Source organism: Alligator sinensis, unplaced genomic scaffold (assembly GCF_000455745.1).
Source record: "Alligator sinensis unplaced genomic scaffold, ASM45574v1 scaffold29_2, whole genome shotgun sequence".
NCBI lineage: Eukaryota > Metazoa > Chordata > Crocodylia > Alligatoridae > Alligator > Alligator sinensis.
The window spans coordinates 1,190,701-1,207,948 of NW_005842194.1; the positions used below are offsets into that span (position 1 = coordinate 1,190,701).

At 43.5% G+C, this 17,248-nt stretch overlaps 3 protein-coding genes across 5 annotated transcripts in view; all 3 read left to right on the forward strand.

Moving 5' to 3' along the window:
- HOXA3 (homeobox A3) overlaps window positions 1–17,248 on the forward strand; it is a 43,692-nt gene that overhangs the window by 4,034 nt on the left and 22,410 nt on the right. For all 3 annotated transcript variants that reach the window (XM_006026478.3, XM_025207411.1, XM_025207412.1), the window contains exon 2: window positions 7,654–7,757. The gene's annotated coding sequence lies outside the window, so the exon portion shown is untranslated. The remainder of the gene's footprint in view (window positions 1–7,653; window positions 7,758–17,248) is intronic.
- On the forward strand, window positions 7–2,269 carry HOXA6 (homeobox A6). Its single transcript, XM_006026476.2, has 2 exons — window positions 7–596; window positions 1,885–2,269. The coding sequence occupies exons 1-2, from the start codon at window positions 161–163 to the stop codon at window positions 2,142–2,144; spliced, it is 696 nt and encodes a 231-aa protein (XP_006026538.1). The 5' UTR covers window positions 7–160; the 3' UTR covers window positions 2,145–2,269.
- HOXA5 (homeobox A5) lies at window positions 2,456–6,808 on the forward strand. The gene is made up of 2 exons (XM_006026477.3): window positions 2,456–4,918; window positions 5,767–6,808. The coding sequence occupies exons 1-2, from the start codon at window positions 4,357–4,359 to the stop codon at window positions 6,015–6,017; spliced, it is 813 nt and encodes a 270-aa protein (XP_006026539.1). The 5' UTR covers window positions 2,456–4,356; the 3' UTR covers window positions 6,018–6,808.

Genomic DNA, 17,248 nt, shown 5'->3' on the forward strand with positions numbered 1-17,248 from the left:
GGCGCGCTCCCATTGGCCGCCCGGCCGTCAGCTGGTGCTATTTGCTGCTGTCGCTTTTGGCGCTCGGCCATCCAGAAACAAACCAGTTCGATGACTACTAATAGTTATAGCCAGATGTACTAATACACAACAAATCACAGTCCTGGAGAGGGGAGAGCAAATGAGTTCCTATTTTGTGAATCCCACTTTCCCTGGGAGCTTGCCTAATGGGCAGGAGTCTTTCCTCGGGCAGATCCCCCTCTACCCAGCTGGCTATGATGCTCTGAGGCATTTCCCAGCTTCTTATGGGGCAGCAAACCTCCAGGACAAGGCTTACACCTCACCTTGTTTCTACCAGCAGTCCAATACGGTCATTGCTTGCAATCGGGCATCCTATGAGTATGGAGCCTCTTGTTTCTATTCAGACAAGGACCTAAGTAGCGCCTCTCCCTCCGGCAGTGGCAAGCAGAGGGGCCACGGGGACTATCTGCACTTCTCTCCCGAGCAACAATACAAATCCGACAGCGTGCAAAGCAAAATTCTACATGACGAAGGCAGCGACCGGAAGTACTCGAGCCCTGTTTATCCCTGGATGCAGCGGATGAACTCCTGCGCTGGTAAGTCATTTGAATGCCATCAAGGGGGGCAAAGGAGGAGTGGGGGGGTGAAGTTTTTTTTGAGTAAGACTTTTATAAAAAGCGCATCCAGAGCGTGCAGAGGAATGGCTGCGACCAGCAAGCTGTAACCTGAGACCTCCCCAGGTTGCTTTCAACCTGGCACCATGGCCACCCTCAAGCAGTTAGGAGCAGCCTGGGTTCCTTGGAGAAGTTGCTGAGTGATGGTGAAAGACTAGCTCTGTGGACACGGTGCCGTTAGGGACTGATTATTTTTTAAGATCCCTCCACAGAGACCTCTCTTCTTCGCTCCTCCAGTGTCCAAGAGTGATGCAAGGAAGATGCCCCCTGTATTGAATAGTCAATGTATTTGTGAGACAGACCCCCCTCCCCCAACGCACCCATCAGCCCCACTCATTAGTATATGAGTATTGGTCATTGAAAGCACGTTTTCTGGTAACGTGTGCACACTTGCAAATCGCCTCGAATTGTGTCTCCTTTAAAGTGGACTTTACCTGCCAGGACTCTCTGGTCTGGGGTGGGGGTGGGGGATGTTACTTGTTTTTAATAAGCACATAAACTTGTTCACTCCGGCTTTGATCAAAAAGCCTCTCCCTTCGCCCAGGTTTTTGAACAGAGAGATAATTACATCTTGGACTTATTTGTAAAAGTTTCACTTTCCAAGGTAGTTCCTATTTTGGAGGATCCTTTGGCATCTGATGGCAATTTATAGAGAAGCAAGGGGTAGGGGCTATTCTATGAGATTCAGCTGAGGTTTACGGTTATGCTTAAATGGCAGTTGTTCCACTGCTATTCTAACTGTAATAGCTATGTATGCACGCTCCCATGCACACACAAACCTACGTGCACACATCCTTGCGGGCGGTTTATATGTATATGAATCGCGCACATTCGTATGTGTGTGGATGTTTGTATGCTTATACACACGCACACGTATGCCTGCCTCTCCACGCCTATGCACACACACCCACATAGATCGTTGAACTGTATACGTGTGTGTATACGAACATATACATACGTGTAAAGTTGTGGAAATTTCACTTTAAATCGGTATAGTCACCGCCTCTGTATATCAGAATTGTGCCACTGAACCTGATAATGATGTTCTTCTCCACTTAGAAAGGTTTAATCAGGGAAACTTTTGAAAGCCAGGGTAGCCACCCCTTCTGGGGCCGTATCTGCAAGAGGAGGCAGGATATACTAACCACTATTTCTGAACTGAAATCACTGGGCCCTGTCCAATGCGATCATTTTGTCTTTACTTCTGCAGGTACAGTATATGGAACACATGGGAGACGGGGGAGGCAAACATACACCAGATACCAAACGCTAGAGTTAGAAAAGGAATTTCATTTTAACAGATACTTAACCAGAAGACGACGCATTGAGATTGCAAACGCCCTCTGCCTTACTGAACGACAGATTAAAATATGGTTTCAAAACAGGCGAATGAAATGGAAAAAGGAAAACAAACTCATAAATTCCACACAGCCCAGCAGCGAAGAAACAGAGGAAAAGTCAGGGGAGTAGAATAATATTTAATAAAAGTTTCCAGGCCTTTCCTTGTTAGCGTTTTATTTCCCCTTGTGATCCTTCTGCTACTAAAAATCCTATAGGTTTTCACAGTCTGTTGATTCCCAAAGGCTTGATTAAAATATATACATTTGCAATCAACTGTGAATTTCTTTAAAAAAAATAGAAGTGCTTGATTTAGAGCTAGGTAGTGTATATAGTCACGTCTACAAAGCATAAGTGGCGTTGCTTTAGGGTAGTCCAGAAATGCCCCAGGTTTTTAAATATTGGAAGGTGAGCATCTCTGAGCAACTGTCTCTGATCTGACTGTCCGGCTGTAGGCAACAGATAAGGGGGAAGGTGTTTGTCACGGGAAGCGATCGAGTTGTAGAAGGAGCCGAGATATTAGAAGACCCTGTTTTTCTGTCCTAACCCCCGCTAGGTCGGGCCGGCTTGTTCTGCAGGGCTTGGGAGTTGATGGTCTCTACAAACCGAAATCTTCCCCGTGTAGAAAATAATTCACTAGCGCAAAGAGGACAAAGACTTCGGGGGGTTAAAACTAATCGATGTACTAAACCTGGCCATTCTCTGCCCTTCAAAACGAGGACGAGCCGCCGGCGGATGTTAAAATGCCGGGAACCTGCCTCCAACCCGCACTAGTATTAAAGTAAAAACTCCACCTTAAACTTTGGTCCCGGGGACAGAAGAGCCTTCCACGCGGGGAAATTTCTGTGGGCCAGTTGGGCAAAGGGTGAAGGCAGCTTTCAGCCACCACGGAGGGGAATTGCAATGATGGGATCCATGCCTAGTCATTTATTTTGAAAAGCATTAAAATTAAAGGGTCTGTCCTGTTAAATCGGGGGGCGTTTCGCCCCTTCTGTGATGTCCAGCTTTCCGATCCCTCACCCTGAAAAAGGACTACACCAGGCATAGAAACTCATTGCTGGGAAATGATTCCTCTGAGGGCTGTCTTGCACTGAAGACGATCCGTGCGGGGGAAATGCTCCCTGCGCTATACGGATGTAGTGGGAGAAGGTGGCCAAATATACAAGTGGATGCGTCAAAGCCCCTTTTGTTTGCAAAGGCGAGGCATGTTAGGCTACCGCTCCGAATAGTTGAAGAGCCAAATCGCGAAAACTGTGATGTAAAATGGCTACCACGACGTTTGCATTTGTCTGAAAAAGGGCAAAAAGTGATGCCGAGCATAAAGCTGGATGGATTTTGACCCCAGCTGTGAAGAGGAAAAATACATACATATATGTGTGTGTGTGTGTATACATATACACATATATATGTATGTATGTATGTATGTATATGTACACACACACATCACACACTATTTATCCTTATTAAGTACCTGCCATTTCAGATCGGCACGACAGCTTTTAATTTTGTTATTTTGTGAAGCGCTTGCAAAAATAAATAAATAACTACATCCATCCATCCATACATCCATACAATGAAGTCAAACACCCAGGGTTGTAATTGCTGTTTGCATGCAAGGATTTATCCTAGGGGTTGATTTATTTGATTTTATTTAATTTATTTATTTTGGTCTGTTTGTTTTGCACTTGGTTTAAATCAGTCACCCTACAGAAAAGCCAGGTCCTTTTTGCAGGTAAAAAAAAAAAAGAAAAGAAAGAGAGAGGGAGAGAGAGAGCTATAGCAGAACAGGGAGAATAATAAGGAGAGGAATAAGAGCGAGGGAAGGCAAGCAGGGAATGAAAGGGAGCCACTGCACACGCAGAGCAAAGCTTGTCCCCGACCTGCTGCACGACCGCCGGGCTTGCGAGAGCCCCGTGCAATTGGGACGTACTAATGGAACTGTGCGAGAAATGCCATCATTTTGCCGTAATGGGCTGTAACCTCGAGTCGACCCCAGCCCCGCAGCCCCTGGCTGGAAGCGGGAAGATCTGACTTGTCTCCAGAGGGTGGCGCACGAGTCCGACTGACAGCCAGGCGCTGGCGGCGAGAGCCCGCCAAGCCTCCAGCATCCACCCAGCTCCCCCATTAGTGCACGAGTTTACCTCTAGAGGTCATCAGGCAGGATTTACGACTGGACAACAAAAGCACGTGATTTGAAGCCGTACCCCATATTTGGGTGCCTACGTAGGAGGGAACCAAGTACATGTCCCAGTCATTTCCATAATTCATCATAAATTGTGCAAGGGTGCTATAGACGCACAAAACGACCAAGAGCCACAAATCAAGCACACATATCAAAAAACAAATGAGCTCTTATTTTGTAAACTCATTTTGCGGTCGCTATCCAAATGGCCCGGACTACCAGTTACATAATTATGGAGATCATAGTTCCGTGAGTGAGCAATACCGGGATTCCGCCAGCATGCATTCCAGCAGGTACGGGTACGGCTACAATGGCATGGATCTCAGCGTTGGGCGCTCAGCTTCCAGCCACTTTGGTGCCAATGAGAGATCTCGCAATTACCCGTCCAATTCCACCTCTGCCTCGACAGAGCCCAGGTATAACCAACCTGCAACGTCTTCTCATTCGCCTCCACCTGACCCTCTGCCCTGCACCGCCGTGGCTACTTCGCCTGTCAGCGAGAGTCATCACGGGGTGAAAAACTCCATAGCTAACTCTAGCAGCACTTCGTCCACTTCCAGCAGCAGCACTCACATAAGCAGAGAGGGGGTTGGCACGTCGTCTGGGACTGAGGACGACACCCCAGCAAGCAGCGAGCAGGCAAGTGCCCAGACCGACCAAAGCACAGCTCAGCCTTCCCAGCCCCAGATCTACCCCTGGATGCGAAAACTGCACATAAGTCATGGTAAAGCGCTACCCTGTTTTATTCTTTAAAGGAGGATTTGCGTGAGCCGGCGGGAGCGTGGGAGCGGCTGGGCGGTGGGGGTGCGTGGAGCTGGAGCTGGAGCTGGGGGGTGGGGGAAAGGGGACGAAAAACAAACCCAATCCCTGGGATTGCACTGAGAAAATGTCCTTTCCCAGGCAGGGAGCAATCGGGCACGTTCGCCAGCCTGCTCCAACTCCACCAAGTCTCCCCAACTGGAGGGGCAGGGGTGCATTTTAAATGGGGGGGAATTGTGAATAGTGGTTGTCACCGTGCAGTAATTTATGGGGAGAAGTACCCCGTGAAACCAGCGTTACTAATTCTGGGCAAGGACAAGCGAGAGTTTAGCAAATAGTGAGAATGGGAATTTTCCCTGGGAGGAAGTCAGGGAGGATTAAAAAAAAAAAGGAGCGAAGGGCGAGGGCTGGGGGCATGGGAAGGCTCGGGGTGTCTCTGCCCTATAACTTGGAGGAATGATTACCTGGCGGTCTCCTTCGGAGCCAGGGCTGGTTTGGGGAGTTACAAAGCTAACCTCCACCGCGAAGTCGTGGGAAAGAGCCCAGTGCCCCGGCTTGCTTGCCTGCCTCAGTCAGCCCATCCAGCAGCTCAGCTGTGGGGGGACGGGCGCTTCGCTCCTCTAAAAACCTCCACAGACACACACAGACACACACAAAAAAGGGGGCGAGGGGGGTGGGGGGAAGAACTTGTTGAGCATTTCCCCGAAAGAAAGCCAGGACCGAGAATAACGGTCCTTGGATGCTCGTGGCTGCTTTAGAAATAAAGGAGCTGGTCGCTGCTGAGAGTCTAAATCATTCACTTTTCTGTTGCAGACAATATAGGGGGACCCGAAGGAAAAAGGGCTCGGACTGCTTACACCCGGTATCAGACCCTGGAGCTGGAAAAAGAATTTCACTTCAATAGATACCTGACCCGCAGAAGAAGGATTGAAATAGCACATGCTCTTTGCCTCTCAGAGAGACAAATAAAGATCTGGTTCCAAAACAGGAGAATGAAATGGAAAAAGGATAATAAGCTGAAAAGCATGAGCATGGCAGCTGCAGGAGGGGCATTCCGCCCTTAAGAATTTGATCCATTAAAAGTACTGAGCAGTATTAGCTGACCCTGCGTAGAATGTCAGTACTAAGTTGACTTTCTAAAACTTCCTTGTGTTACTTCTGTGAAGAAACCCTGTTCTTGTCGCCCTAAGTCATCTTTTAATCATGAGCCTGTTCATTCCCATGATATCGCGTGTATAAGTAGATCTGCTTTCCGTACATTTCTTTGTCTTGAATGGCTTTGTCTTGGAAATATAGATGTTTTAACTTATTTATATGAAGCGAGCTGTGTTACTTGAAGTAACTGTAAAAAAAAAAAAACAAACACGAGAGAAAGAAACCCCCTCGTTTAGTACCAATGTTATGTGTTGCACTCAATTTGCTTAACTGTGCATGTGTGTTCAAGTGTTAATGTCTGTATAGCTCCAAGCTGTTAAAAATATTTTTATTCAAACTACCTATATAATTCCTGTGTAATTAATGCTGTTGTAGAGGTGAAATGATGAAATACAACTGAACTTGTCCTACGTGTAGTGAATAGTGAATCTGTGACGAAAACTGTGATTCCAAACAGTATGTCCTTGCTGTGCCTTTGTATGACTTTTTGCACGACCTCCTAGAAGTGGCTCTTATTAAGCGCAGCTTCAGTGATGTATGTTTTTTGTGAACAAAGTTACAAATATAGTCAAAGTCTGGCTGTTTGAGCAAACTGTGATCAGCTTTTTTTCTTTTTTTTTTCCAATTTTTTTGTATTTGTTTTTACAAAAAAAATTACCCTGACTGGAAACAACAACAAAAAATAAACTTTCTATTGTAAGCTTTCGTGATTTAATTTGTGCAAAACAAGGAGTTGTGCTTCCTAATTTGCTTCTAAAAGAAAAATATCAGTGCAGAGTTTGCAATATTTTACCTGGCTAAGACCTAATGTTACACGTTGCATCTGATACAAGTACAATTGTCCGATACCAATCTTTTAAATTGCAACTTTGAACATAAGTTCCTCCTTAATGGTTTCTCGTTAGGTGGAAAGCTGCATTGCAGACCCACAACCAACACCCTTGGTGGGTGAATCAACTGTTAGCTGTTTGCTGATTGTTGAAAAACATGTGCTTTGTTAAAATCCACTCCCAACTCCAAGGAGTGTTTGCCTCGCCATATAGAATTACTCCTGTGGTTTAATTAAGTATATTTGCAGGACAGCCATATCAGAGACGTCTATAAGCAACATCCTAGAGCCACCTTCCCACTTTTCACCCTTTCCAGATTTTTGGCTTTTTCGCTACAATTAGTTTTCTAGAAATGCAATGTTACTTACCCCATCACAGCTTGAAAGGTTAACTCTTCTGAGCTTCTAAGAGCAACTAAAGATTTGCACATTTACTGACTGGTTACATTGATGCCTTCCCTTAAAAGTTATAAAACAGTAAACTTTATAAGCCCCAGTTCCGGCTATATGACATTTGGGTGCCAAATGAATAGGGTTTTGTGTATGAATTAGATCGTAAAATCATCCATAGCACAGACAGATAGGCTCACTGGCTATAAAAAGTCACGTGGTGCCATTAAAGTAAGTTTTATGGTTTTGGGGAGTTGACATCCAACATTATATACCACATAACATATAATCTCACTGACGCTGGACTTCATTTGACTCTTTTGCAGGCTACGTGTGCCTCCTGGTCATTCAAATTGTCAGGTTTAGATACAGAAGTATCCAAACCACAAGTTCTCAGTACTCTATGAAAAATGGCTCCTTACAAGGCAAGGTAAGTTTGTGCACAAGTTCCTTAAAGTTTATTTGTACAGTTGGAAACTCGACTCTCTCTCCGGCTCCATCCTTTCAGGACTGTCACACTGAATTGGAAAGGGTAGAAAAATCTACTAATGATACAGGTTTCATTGAAAACTTTCCCCTCTCTAATTCTAACCCTAGTTCTATATTTTAACAATCAAATCCAAGAAAACCACAATACGTCTTTGGCAGAGATGGATTCTGAGGCCTAACTTTAATTACTCTGACTACCGCAGAAGATAATTACTTCCTTTGCTCCATAGACTTTCCAGTTTGGAAAGGTTTTGTTTAGCAAGGAGTAGTTACTGCAGGCGATTTTTAAAGGAAACATATATATGGCTTGATGTTATCTGAGCAGTGTCTTCTGGAGACATGCTAATGTTGGAAGAGGGCTGGTGCATTTTTGGATTAGGCAAATATTTTGCATGCCACAGCTGGCATAAAAATGGCATAGACTGTGTTTTAGTGGCTCTGAGTCCTCTTTACTGTTCTAGGTTCTATAAGAAGCTTTATCTCCCTGGATATATCCATATGTGTAGTGTGGTGTGGCCAGCAGACAGGCTTAATAGGAGTTTCGTGGTGGTACCTTTTTCCAGGTTTTTTTTTTGTTTTTATTTCCACTGTTTTTATGAGAGAACAAAATTGATTGTAACTTATAATGCTCCTACGAGCTATTCCAGGTCATTAGAGTGCTGCAAATTATGAAATACAGACTAAGTTTCCCGAAGGTTGTAAATAGCCCCATGGCTATTTCTCTCTCTCTCTTTCTCTCTCTCTCTTTCTCTCGCTGGCTGGCGATTGCGGGTAGGCCCAGCTGCAGGTTTGCTTCAACATTCTTTTTATTTAAGTAGACTGTTCTCACGAGAGTGTGATTACTCAGCAATAAACTTTATGGCCGGATTTAACTTCAGTCTTTGAATTTCTAGGGCTGAGTGAAAAGGTGAAAGGGACTCTTGTCTTTTTTCTCTGTAGAATGCGGGCCTGATCCTGCAGACCCTTACTCCCAGGATCCTGGCTCAGGACAATAGTCACACTGAACATTGTAGGACTATGCCGGTGGTGAGGATGGGTTTTCTGGATTAGGCCTGCAGTCCTGAAATACAGGCAGACTTTGATTATCTATCTATCTATCTATCTATCTATCTATCTAGCTATCTATCTATCTATCTATCTAATCTGCTTCGGAACTAAGTTTTGGACAGTATGGGGTATGGCACGGTTTTTCAAATGTTGCTGTGCAATTATGTTTTTCTTGATATGTTGGTCATTAGACTTCTGGCTTGATTTTTCTAGGTGCCTTTCAGCATTGCAATTTGCCCTAGAAGTGGCAGCTCAAGCTAATGTCAATATGGTAGAAAGGCGTTAAAATTCAAGGACAATAATTGGATTGTTTACCACTTCATAAAGGTGGTACCTGTCCAATGTCCAAGAATGGTGTGGCAAACTCATTGTGTCTTTGTTTTATTTTTTTTCCAGATAATGAAGGGTATGCATTGATAAAACACGATTTTATATTTAAGCTGTTAACTTATATAAAGGACTTGTTTGCTTTACAAACTTCTGATATTTTGAGGTAATACACAGCGGAAGTTTAAGCATTTTAGAAAATGTTGTCTTTTCATGCCTTTCTGTGAACACTGCATTAAGGAAAAAAATCGCATGTACTTCTTTGATAACAGGGTTAAGAAGTAGATTTGAAAAGTGCATTTTTATCGCACTCGATCTCCAAAAGTACACGATACAATAAGCTTAGAAACAGCTGGAGGGTACATGGTACACACAGTATCAATGCTTCAATAACAAGAAAGCAGGAAACGTATATTTAATAGTAATACGTTAAATTATGTATCATAAACTAAGGTAGTATGTGTGGCAAAAAAAAGCCTATACATACCCTTAAAAAAAGTTTTGGTTTCTAACATACCGGCTACTTTCTGACGAAAAATCACCTATCTCGCCTATTGCACAGAGTAAACCTGAAGCAAAATAGTTTACATTATCTTAATTTCTAGTCCCACTGTATAAGGGGATATTCCATTGTCAGGAAAAAACATGTACTCGCCCTGTATTTTAACTGACCTTTCTGTCAGCTGAGATTGTGAATTTTCAGAGCCTGCTGTAAAATAATTTGCAACTGACGTAAGATATTTGGATTTTAGTTTCTCAAACATACTTTACATAACACAGAGTATGCAAACGTTTGAGACTTGTGAACAAGAGAAAGTTGCACAAAATCCACAGGGAGAGAATCACGCACAGATTGCACGCAACCACAAGACACGGTCGTCTCGACTGGAAATTACTACAACTTCTTAAGCATTTCTAGGCTCGCCTCCCCCTGTCAAAGTCCAGACAGCTCGAATCCTTTAAGACCAAAAGTACGTTCAGATGCTATAATTCCGGCTGAATTAGAACAGGTCCAACTCCCAAACTCGCCACTCTTACATACGTCTTAGTTGTGTCCTGATTAAAAATGAGTAAGTGTCGGTCAGACAGAGGGATCGCTTGAAAGCCAAACTTAGCTCTTATCTGTGCCCATTAATTTTGTTCAGTGTTTTGCGAATTGGTGCACGTGAGTTTATTTTACTCAGACCCTCGCAAGTGGCATTCTGCGCACTCAAATGCAGTTTGCTTAATCCTCTGAAAGACATATTTTAGTGTAGCGTGGCATGGCTAAACGTAAGGGCGATTAAAGGTTAGCTATCCCTTTTGTGTATATAACCAGCGACTTTTACCAGTCAGACCTTTCCCTGAACTAGATATACAACAATTCGATGGAGGTTTACCCGTAACTGGAAGTCGGGTGCCCTGCAAACATATTCATTACCAACCCTGGAGGGGGGTGGGGGGTATTATTCTCCCAATTCCTTCCATTTAGCAAACGTGTGTGTCTGGAGAGGGGTGACAAGGCAAGTGTTTGCTCTTTGCTCCATGGGAAATTGAAGGGAGTAGATTCATATGGGCAGATCATGAGGTTTCGATCTGGAGCCATATGCATTGGAGCAATGTATTTCCCCCTCCCAGAGCATACCGATTACATACATGAAATAGTTCATTAATAAACCTCCTGAGCAAATGAAGAACCCCCTTCCCCCCTTGTTCCTTTCACGCCTAGGCTTTAGCTACTCATTCATTGTTCGAGTTACTATTCATAGGACAGAGCTGTAACTCCATCAGCAGGTAGTTTATATTTGAAAATATTCTTCCTTATCAATTAAAGCCCTCTCACTAATGCCTCTGAGGAAGGCAAAAATCTCCTGGACCGTCTTACTCAGATGTACACGTAGCCACATATACAAGTCATACCATCTGCCACAGAGCACGGGTAAGATTTGCAAGGCTTTCGCTTTATAGTGCGCATAAGGAATCTGTCCCATATCCAAAAAAATGACTTTTCAATAATAATATTTGTTATGAAGGTTATTGGGTAATTATTGCAATTTTGTGAAACAGTCCTTGCTTGAGGTGAAGTCTGTCTCTGGATAACAAATGGCAGCCCTTGCAGTTCACTGCCAGGTTAAGTAAATGCAGAAAAGATAAATCTGCACACCCTAGGAATCACCAGCAGAGCTCGCTTTAGACCAAGTTCACAGTCAACTCGTTTGCCTAGACAAGGCTTCACAAACAATTAGAGTTGATTCTTTATTTTTAAATAAAGGAGAAATGACTAAGTCCTGAGCAGTAGACAGCTATATTTCCTTCTCCCCGACTCTCTACATTACATTCTTTCCACCTTCAAGTCCACAACTTACCCAGCTTTTCACCTGCAATTGTAACCATATAGCGCCCTGGAGTTAATCTAGTCCCTCCAACGCTGGCGAAGGAGTTTGCAAACTGATTTAAAACCACTTTACAAAGATGAGAGAGTAAAAAGAAAAAAAAAATCCCGGTTTCTTAAAATAAAAAGGCCCTTAAAAAGCTAGGGAAAACGGCAGAAGCATTGGAACAAACTGTGCAACCTCTTACTCCTAAAAGAAGCTGCATAGCTTTTGTATATCTTTGTGGTTAAGGGCGTTACAACTGCAGGTCAAAAAGTTGAGGGTCAAAAGTTTACGTTTTGCACCGCTCTTAGTCATCCGCCCAGACAGAGTTTGATGTCAATGTTATAGCCGAGATCTTGACTATCAGCACAAAAGATAAAATAGCTTTGAGTTACGTGTGTAGCACAGTATGGACTCCAGGTGAACTCTAGTGGTTGAATGACCTCAATTACCGAGGAAAGGATAGAAAATTCCTCTTTTCAAGAGTAATACACGTTGTATTTCATCTTGAATTATCGGCCACTTTTGTGTCTGAGAATCTCTGCCTCAGCTGCACCAGGTAAACATGCATGCTTCCCCTCCCCCCCCCCCCCAAAAAAAAAAAAGCTTCTGTTGATAGCTGTGTTCTTATATACCGCAAGCAGGTAACAAAAGCTTTCCTGCTCGTTTATTATTATAAGTGCCTGCTCACGGGTTTTAACGTTAAGCCTTCTCGCTGTGCAAAATGGCAGGGAGATAAGATAGCAGCCAACCTATTAACATGGGTATTGATCCTCTTAGCGTCTTTGTTTTCACTCTAATTTCTGCAGTGATCACTAAACTGTACTTAAACAGGACATATTGGAGATAGTGCTTTCAAGTTATATGTTTAGTCCGAGAGGGCTCGTTTCCTATTCAAAGCGATGGGGCCATCTTGTATTACCAATGGAGATTCCAGCTGAAAAACTGACCGGATTGCAGCGTCCCATCGTTTGGAGGGGTGGCAAAGCTTGCTGGAATTGCTCTGAGATAGCAATTCATAGCTAACCGCGTCTCAGGCCATTTTTAAAGCGGAATTTCTTTGTTTAGAGCCTAATTTCCATGTGGCTGAGAATTGTTCTTGTTTCTAGTACTGGAGCAGGGGTGAAGAATTTGGCTCTTAGGTTAAGTAGGGCAATAACAAAGCCACGCAAAGTGTTACACAGAGAATTCCCGTTTGAGTGGTCATTATACACCAAATCCACTGTGTAATACACGAACGCCAGTTGAAATGATATTGGAACAATGCTACGGTGTGGAGGGAAAGTTTATTCCAAAATACTCATGGACAGATGTGAAAGGTGTGGAGGAGGGGACAGGAAGTCAGATGGAAAAATGTACTTCATCATTATCTGTTAGAACAGAAAATACAAGAATCTATACGATATTTAGATACAGCTGAATTGGTTGATAGTGGAACTGGTGGCTCACGGTGGAAAATAGGAATTCTTGAAAATACATAAACGATGTGTTTAGTCTGTAATCAACGCGGGGAATTGTTGGCGATTATACCCAAATCCTCGTATATGACTACAGTGGTTAAATGTTATAAATGTATTTGCAAATGCGTTTATTACTCGTTCACAAAAAGAATGATACTGCAAGCGATCCATGATGCATTTTTGAGGGGTTAAATAGAAGGTTTTCCTCACGTGAGAGATTATCGACGCTTGTTCTGACAACTTGCATGTTTGGTAAAGCACAAAACCTGACAGCAGCCTAAAATCTGTAGCCAATATCTGGTTCGTGAAAGGACACTGCAAGATTCACACTGCATCACTGACACTCCCAGGCCGAAAAGCTGTTTTTACAATCAGGTTCCTCAAGTGAAGAAGTGAAATCTGTTGGCTTTCTTACCAAAACAATTATTTATTGAAATCCTCTATTTTCAGTCCAGTGCAGAATAAAAATGCCAAGTAGAATATTTCCGAAGTGGTTTAAGTGCCAGCTTCAATAAATATTGACTTATCTCAATTGTTGTTTAAATGATTCCCTTTTTGCCTAAAAAAAAAAGAAAGAAAACAGAACAGTTATGAATTTGAGACCAACTCCTTCTTCCCTTTCATTCCCTGACTGCAGCGCCCACTGGTCTCTGCTGGAGAAGGACTGCTCAAAAGACCATTCATTTAAAATTCTACCACAAATCACATTTTATGTGTGTTTATTTAACCATGCCAACACAGAACAAGCAAATCACGCCAAACATGCAGTTGTTAGAACATATACAGTGCCGGTGAAGTCATCGCTTTATAAAAAAATGGAAGGGGGGGAGAGAAAAAAAATCAGCCCTCGCCCCAATCTCGACCACTGAAAGCAAATCTTTTAGCCTGTTCGCCTGCGAGCTAACAAACGTTAAGCTAAGGAGCTGTCTTGCGGGCTTTATGATTGCCAAAGAACAAAGGACAGATACAGTTGATACATTCCATAACGTTTACATTTTCCCGCGATTTTTTTCTTAATTTTCCCTTAGAAGTAGTGACCTGAGCGAAGCACCCTGCTATCTAAAAGACACTGTTATAGACCTTTTAGAAAAACTAAGTCCAAGGCCGAGGTGAACTTCAGGTCACCGCGTCTAACAAATATGAAAATGTCGCCTGGTGAAGGGCACGCCTTGTTATTTAACAAAGACTGTCAATGTGTAAGATTAATAAGAAACAAAATGCACACGGTGTCACTTTTCGGTCACTTTGAAACTTGGGACAGGCTTGCATTCAAGAGGGAAAGCTGGGGCTAAATATATTCAAAATGGTTCAAATCAGATTCAAACCAGGCTGCTGGAGCGCGTTTCTTTCTCCTCGTCCACCCTCCGTGGTGCACGGGGCGAGCTGAAAGGTTGAATTGATTTTTTCCCCCCCTCCCTCTTTTCTTTTTAATCTTTTGCTGCTGTAAATATATTTTAGCCGCGCACGTGGGACTTGTATATTTCACAAGAAACGGGGATAACCTTTATTTAAAACAAAACAAAACAAAACAAAAACACCCAAAACTGTTTGGGGATGCATGAGCTTGGATCCTCTTGGTGCATGAAGATTAGCTATCTCCCTATCAACTTCATTTCAGTGAATGCTCAAACTCTTCCATGGCAAGATCCAGCTGGTAAACTTTCAGTAATTTATTAATTGAATAATTGTTCTTCACCAGGGAAATAGGGTGCCTTATTTCTTATAAAAATAAAGTTCTTGCTTTATTATTATTTTTAAGTGGGATGATGCTACGAGCTTGCTTAAAAGGAAGTATCGGGGAAAAGGTTCGGAGATTGTTTATTGCAGCCATAAATCTTGCAGTAAAATGTCGAAATGGCCGTGTGCGAGATAACACTTGGTGGTCTTGGCTGGGTTCTTGTTTATGATAACAAAACCACAAAGACAAGGAACAGGCCTTTGGAGATCCTGCATAAGCACGTCTTCACAGCCTGCTAGAACCACATGAAAAACAGACTTCAGCTGAGCAGCTCGGGTCACCTTGTAGATTTACAGTCGGATCCCAATTGTAGCCTTCTCGTGTAACTGAGCACCATAAATACACGATAAAGGAAAGAAGTCCAGTTAAACAAGTATACTTGGAGATCTCACCCTAGTAAATAACACAAAACCTGGCCAGATCTCCGAATATAACTAGTCTTGCAAACAAAATAAGGAAACCTGCTTTCGTTGGATTGTACTGAGTGTTGGAAGCACGACAATTTCCGGTAGTATTGTAACCAGAATATACCAGGAGCTGCCTTAGGAGGTGGATAATAGTTATGGTAACATAGTAGATTGGGGTCGCGCTCGCCAGCCTGTATTTGGACGTATGTAGCTGTGTATGCATGCCTATCTGCGCGCCGAAAACGTCTCTGCTGTTGATCTCTGACAAGCTTTCCTTCTCATTGCAGTGTAAGTCTCTAGCGTTCCTCTCTTTAAATAGACTTGAGGTGCTGGACACATACACACCCTACAGGCAAACAACCTTGTCCTTCCTCTGTCAGCATTGGTTTTGTTGAATAGTTGTGGTGCCCGCGAGGGGTGATTGTGTGTGACCCTGCTTTCTTCTGCAAACAGGGTAACTTACCTAGTGCACCACTCCGGGTTGCATAGATATTTTGTGGGAAATCAGTCAGGCAATGTGCTTTGTTTTTTTGGTTTTTTTTAATGATTTAGACATTTGCTACGACCAGGAAATGAGTGCGTGTTTAGATAGGTAACCCAGTATTACCAAGCGTTGGAAATGTTCGACCATCTTATAAATTGTTTGCAATCTGAATATGTACATACATAACAGAAATCGATACGTTGTATGTATTACCGGTTAGATATAACACTCATTTAAATATAATTTAATTATTACGTATGATATATGATCTATGAGGCTGCGAAACAACAGTCTGCACATAAAGCAGGATATAAGAACTATCTTTAGAAACAATCTAAAAAGGACCATAATTCTTCCTTGATGCGTGAGGTGCATGTTGCTGGTTAGAAGGTGAGGCTAGCTAATCAGCAACTCCGCTCCCGAAGAGGTCTGTAAATATTTGTATGCATGTTTGTCTGAAAAAGAGAAGAAGAGAAGCAGTGCCGAATAAAATCGGGAAAGTTCAGTCCTAACTGCCAGCGTACAACAGGAGATGGGATTAATAAGTAATTTATTATTTTAAAATAATGGCGCAATTAGTTTAACTATCAAATTTCAATTATCTAAGGTCAAGCGGTTGCCTCTTTTCCTTCCTGAGCTGCAAATATTGTTAACAGACTCATTTTTAGCAATTTAGCAGTCATAGAGTAGTCTCCACATCTAGCTTCGGTATTGCAAGCTACTTCTCGAGAGCTCTCAGGGATTTCTCTTATGATAAAAAATAAAAACAACAAACAAGCAACGGGGAAATTCGTAGGTAGGAAAAGGCTCTTCCTCGGACTGAAATCTTCCTAGATGCTCTTTTCTTTTATACGAAGTATTTTATTTCAGCATGTTTGGTATTTCCACCCCCTCCCCCCTCCAAGAATATTTCTATTAATACACAACACCGCTAAAGACTCCCTTTGACTCTCTTCCCTCCGTTTTATACTAACATTTTAATTTAATTATACCTTATCACAGCTCCAAATGTGCAAAGGGACGCAAGATTTTTAAGTAATTAAATTACCATAAAATAGCCACGTTGGCAAGCTCTGGGGACAGATCGGGGAAGAAACCAAGGCGGAGCTGGCCTGCACAAGGCGGAGGTTCTTGCAGCCTCATCGCTTTCATTTCCACCTGGAGGGAAGGGCTGCCCCACTGCCCACCGGGTGGTTTGGAAAGGGAAGGCTTTAAAAACTCTTGGGCAGTGCCAGGGGTCTCTCCTCCTGCGGAAGGCATTGGGGGCTCTCGGGCATTTCTCCTGCCTTCCAACCCTAAAATGCTGCGGGGGTCAAAGCTGGGGTGTCCCTCCAGCTGATCCTGGAGTTGGGCTCTCCGGGGTGGAAGTGTGTGTGCAGGGGGAGACTAATGAGCAAATGAAGGGCAGTCAGTGGCACTTCTCGGAGTCCGGGGGCTCCCCAAGAGACACAGGGCACCCCTTGCAGGCGGGGTTGCTGCGGGGGGGGCGGTGAGGGTCTCTGGGCGGTGTCTGGGGCTCCATGCGCCTGAGTCCCCCCAGCCCGCACACACACAGCTGGGTGAGGGGAGGGGGGGAGCTGCAGCCCCCCCAGCGCTGCTCCGCGTTGCATTTCCT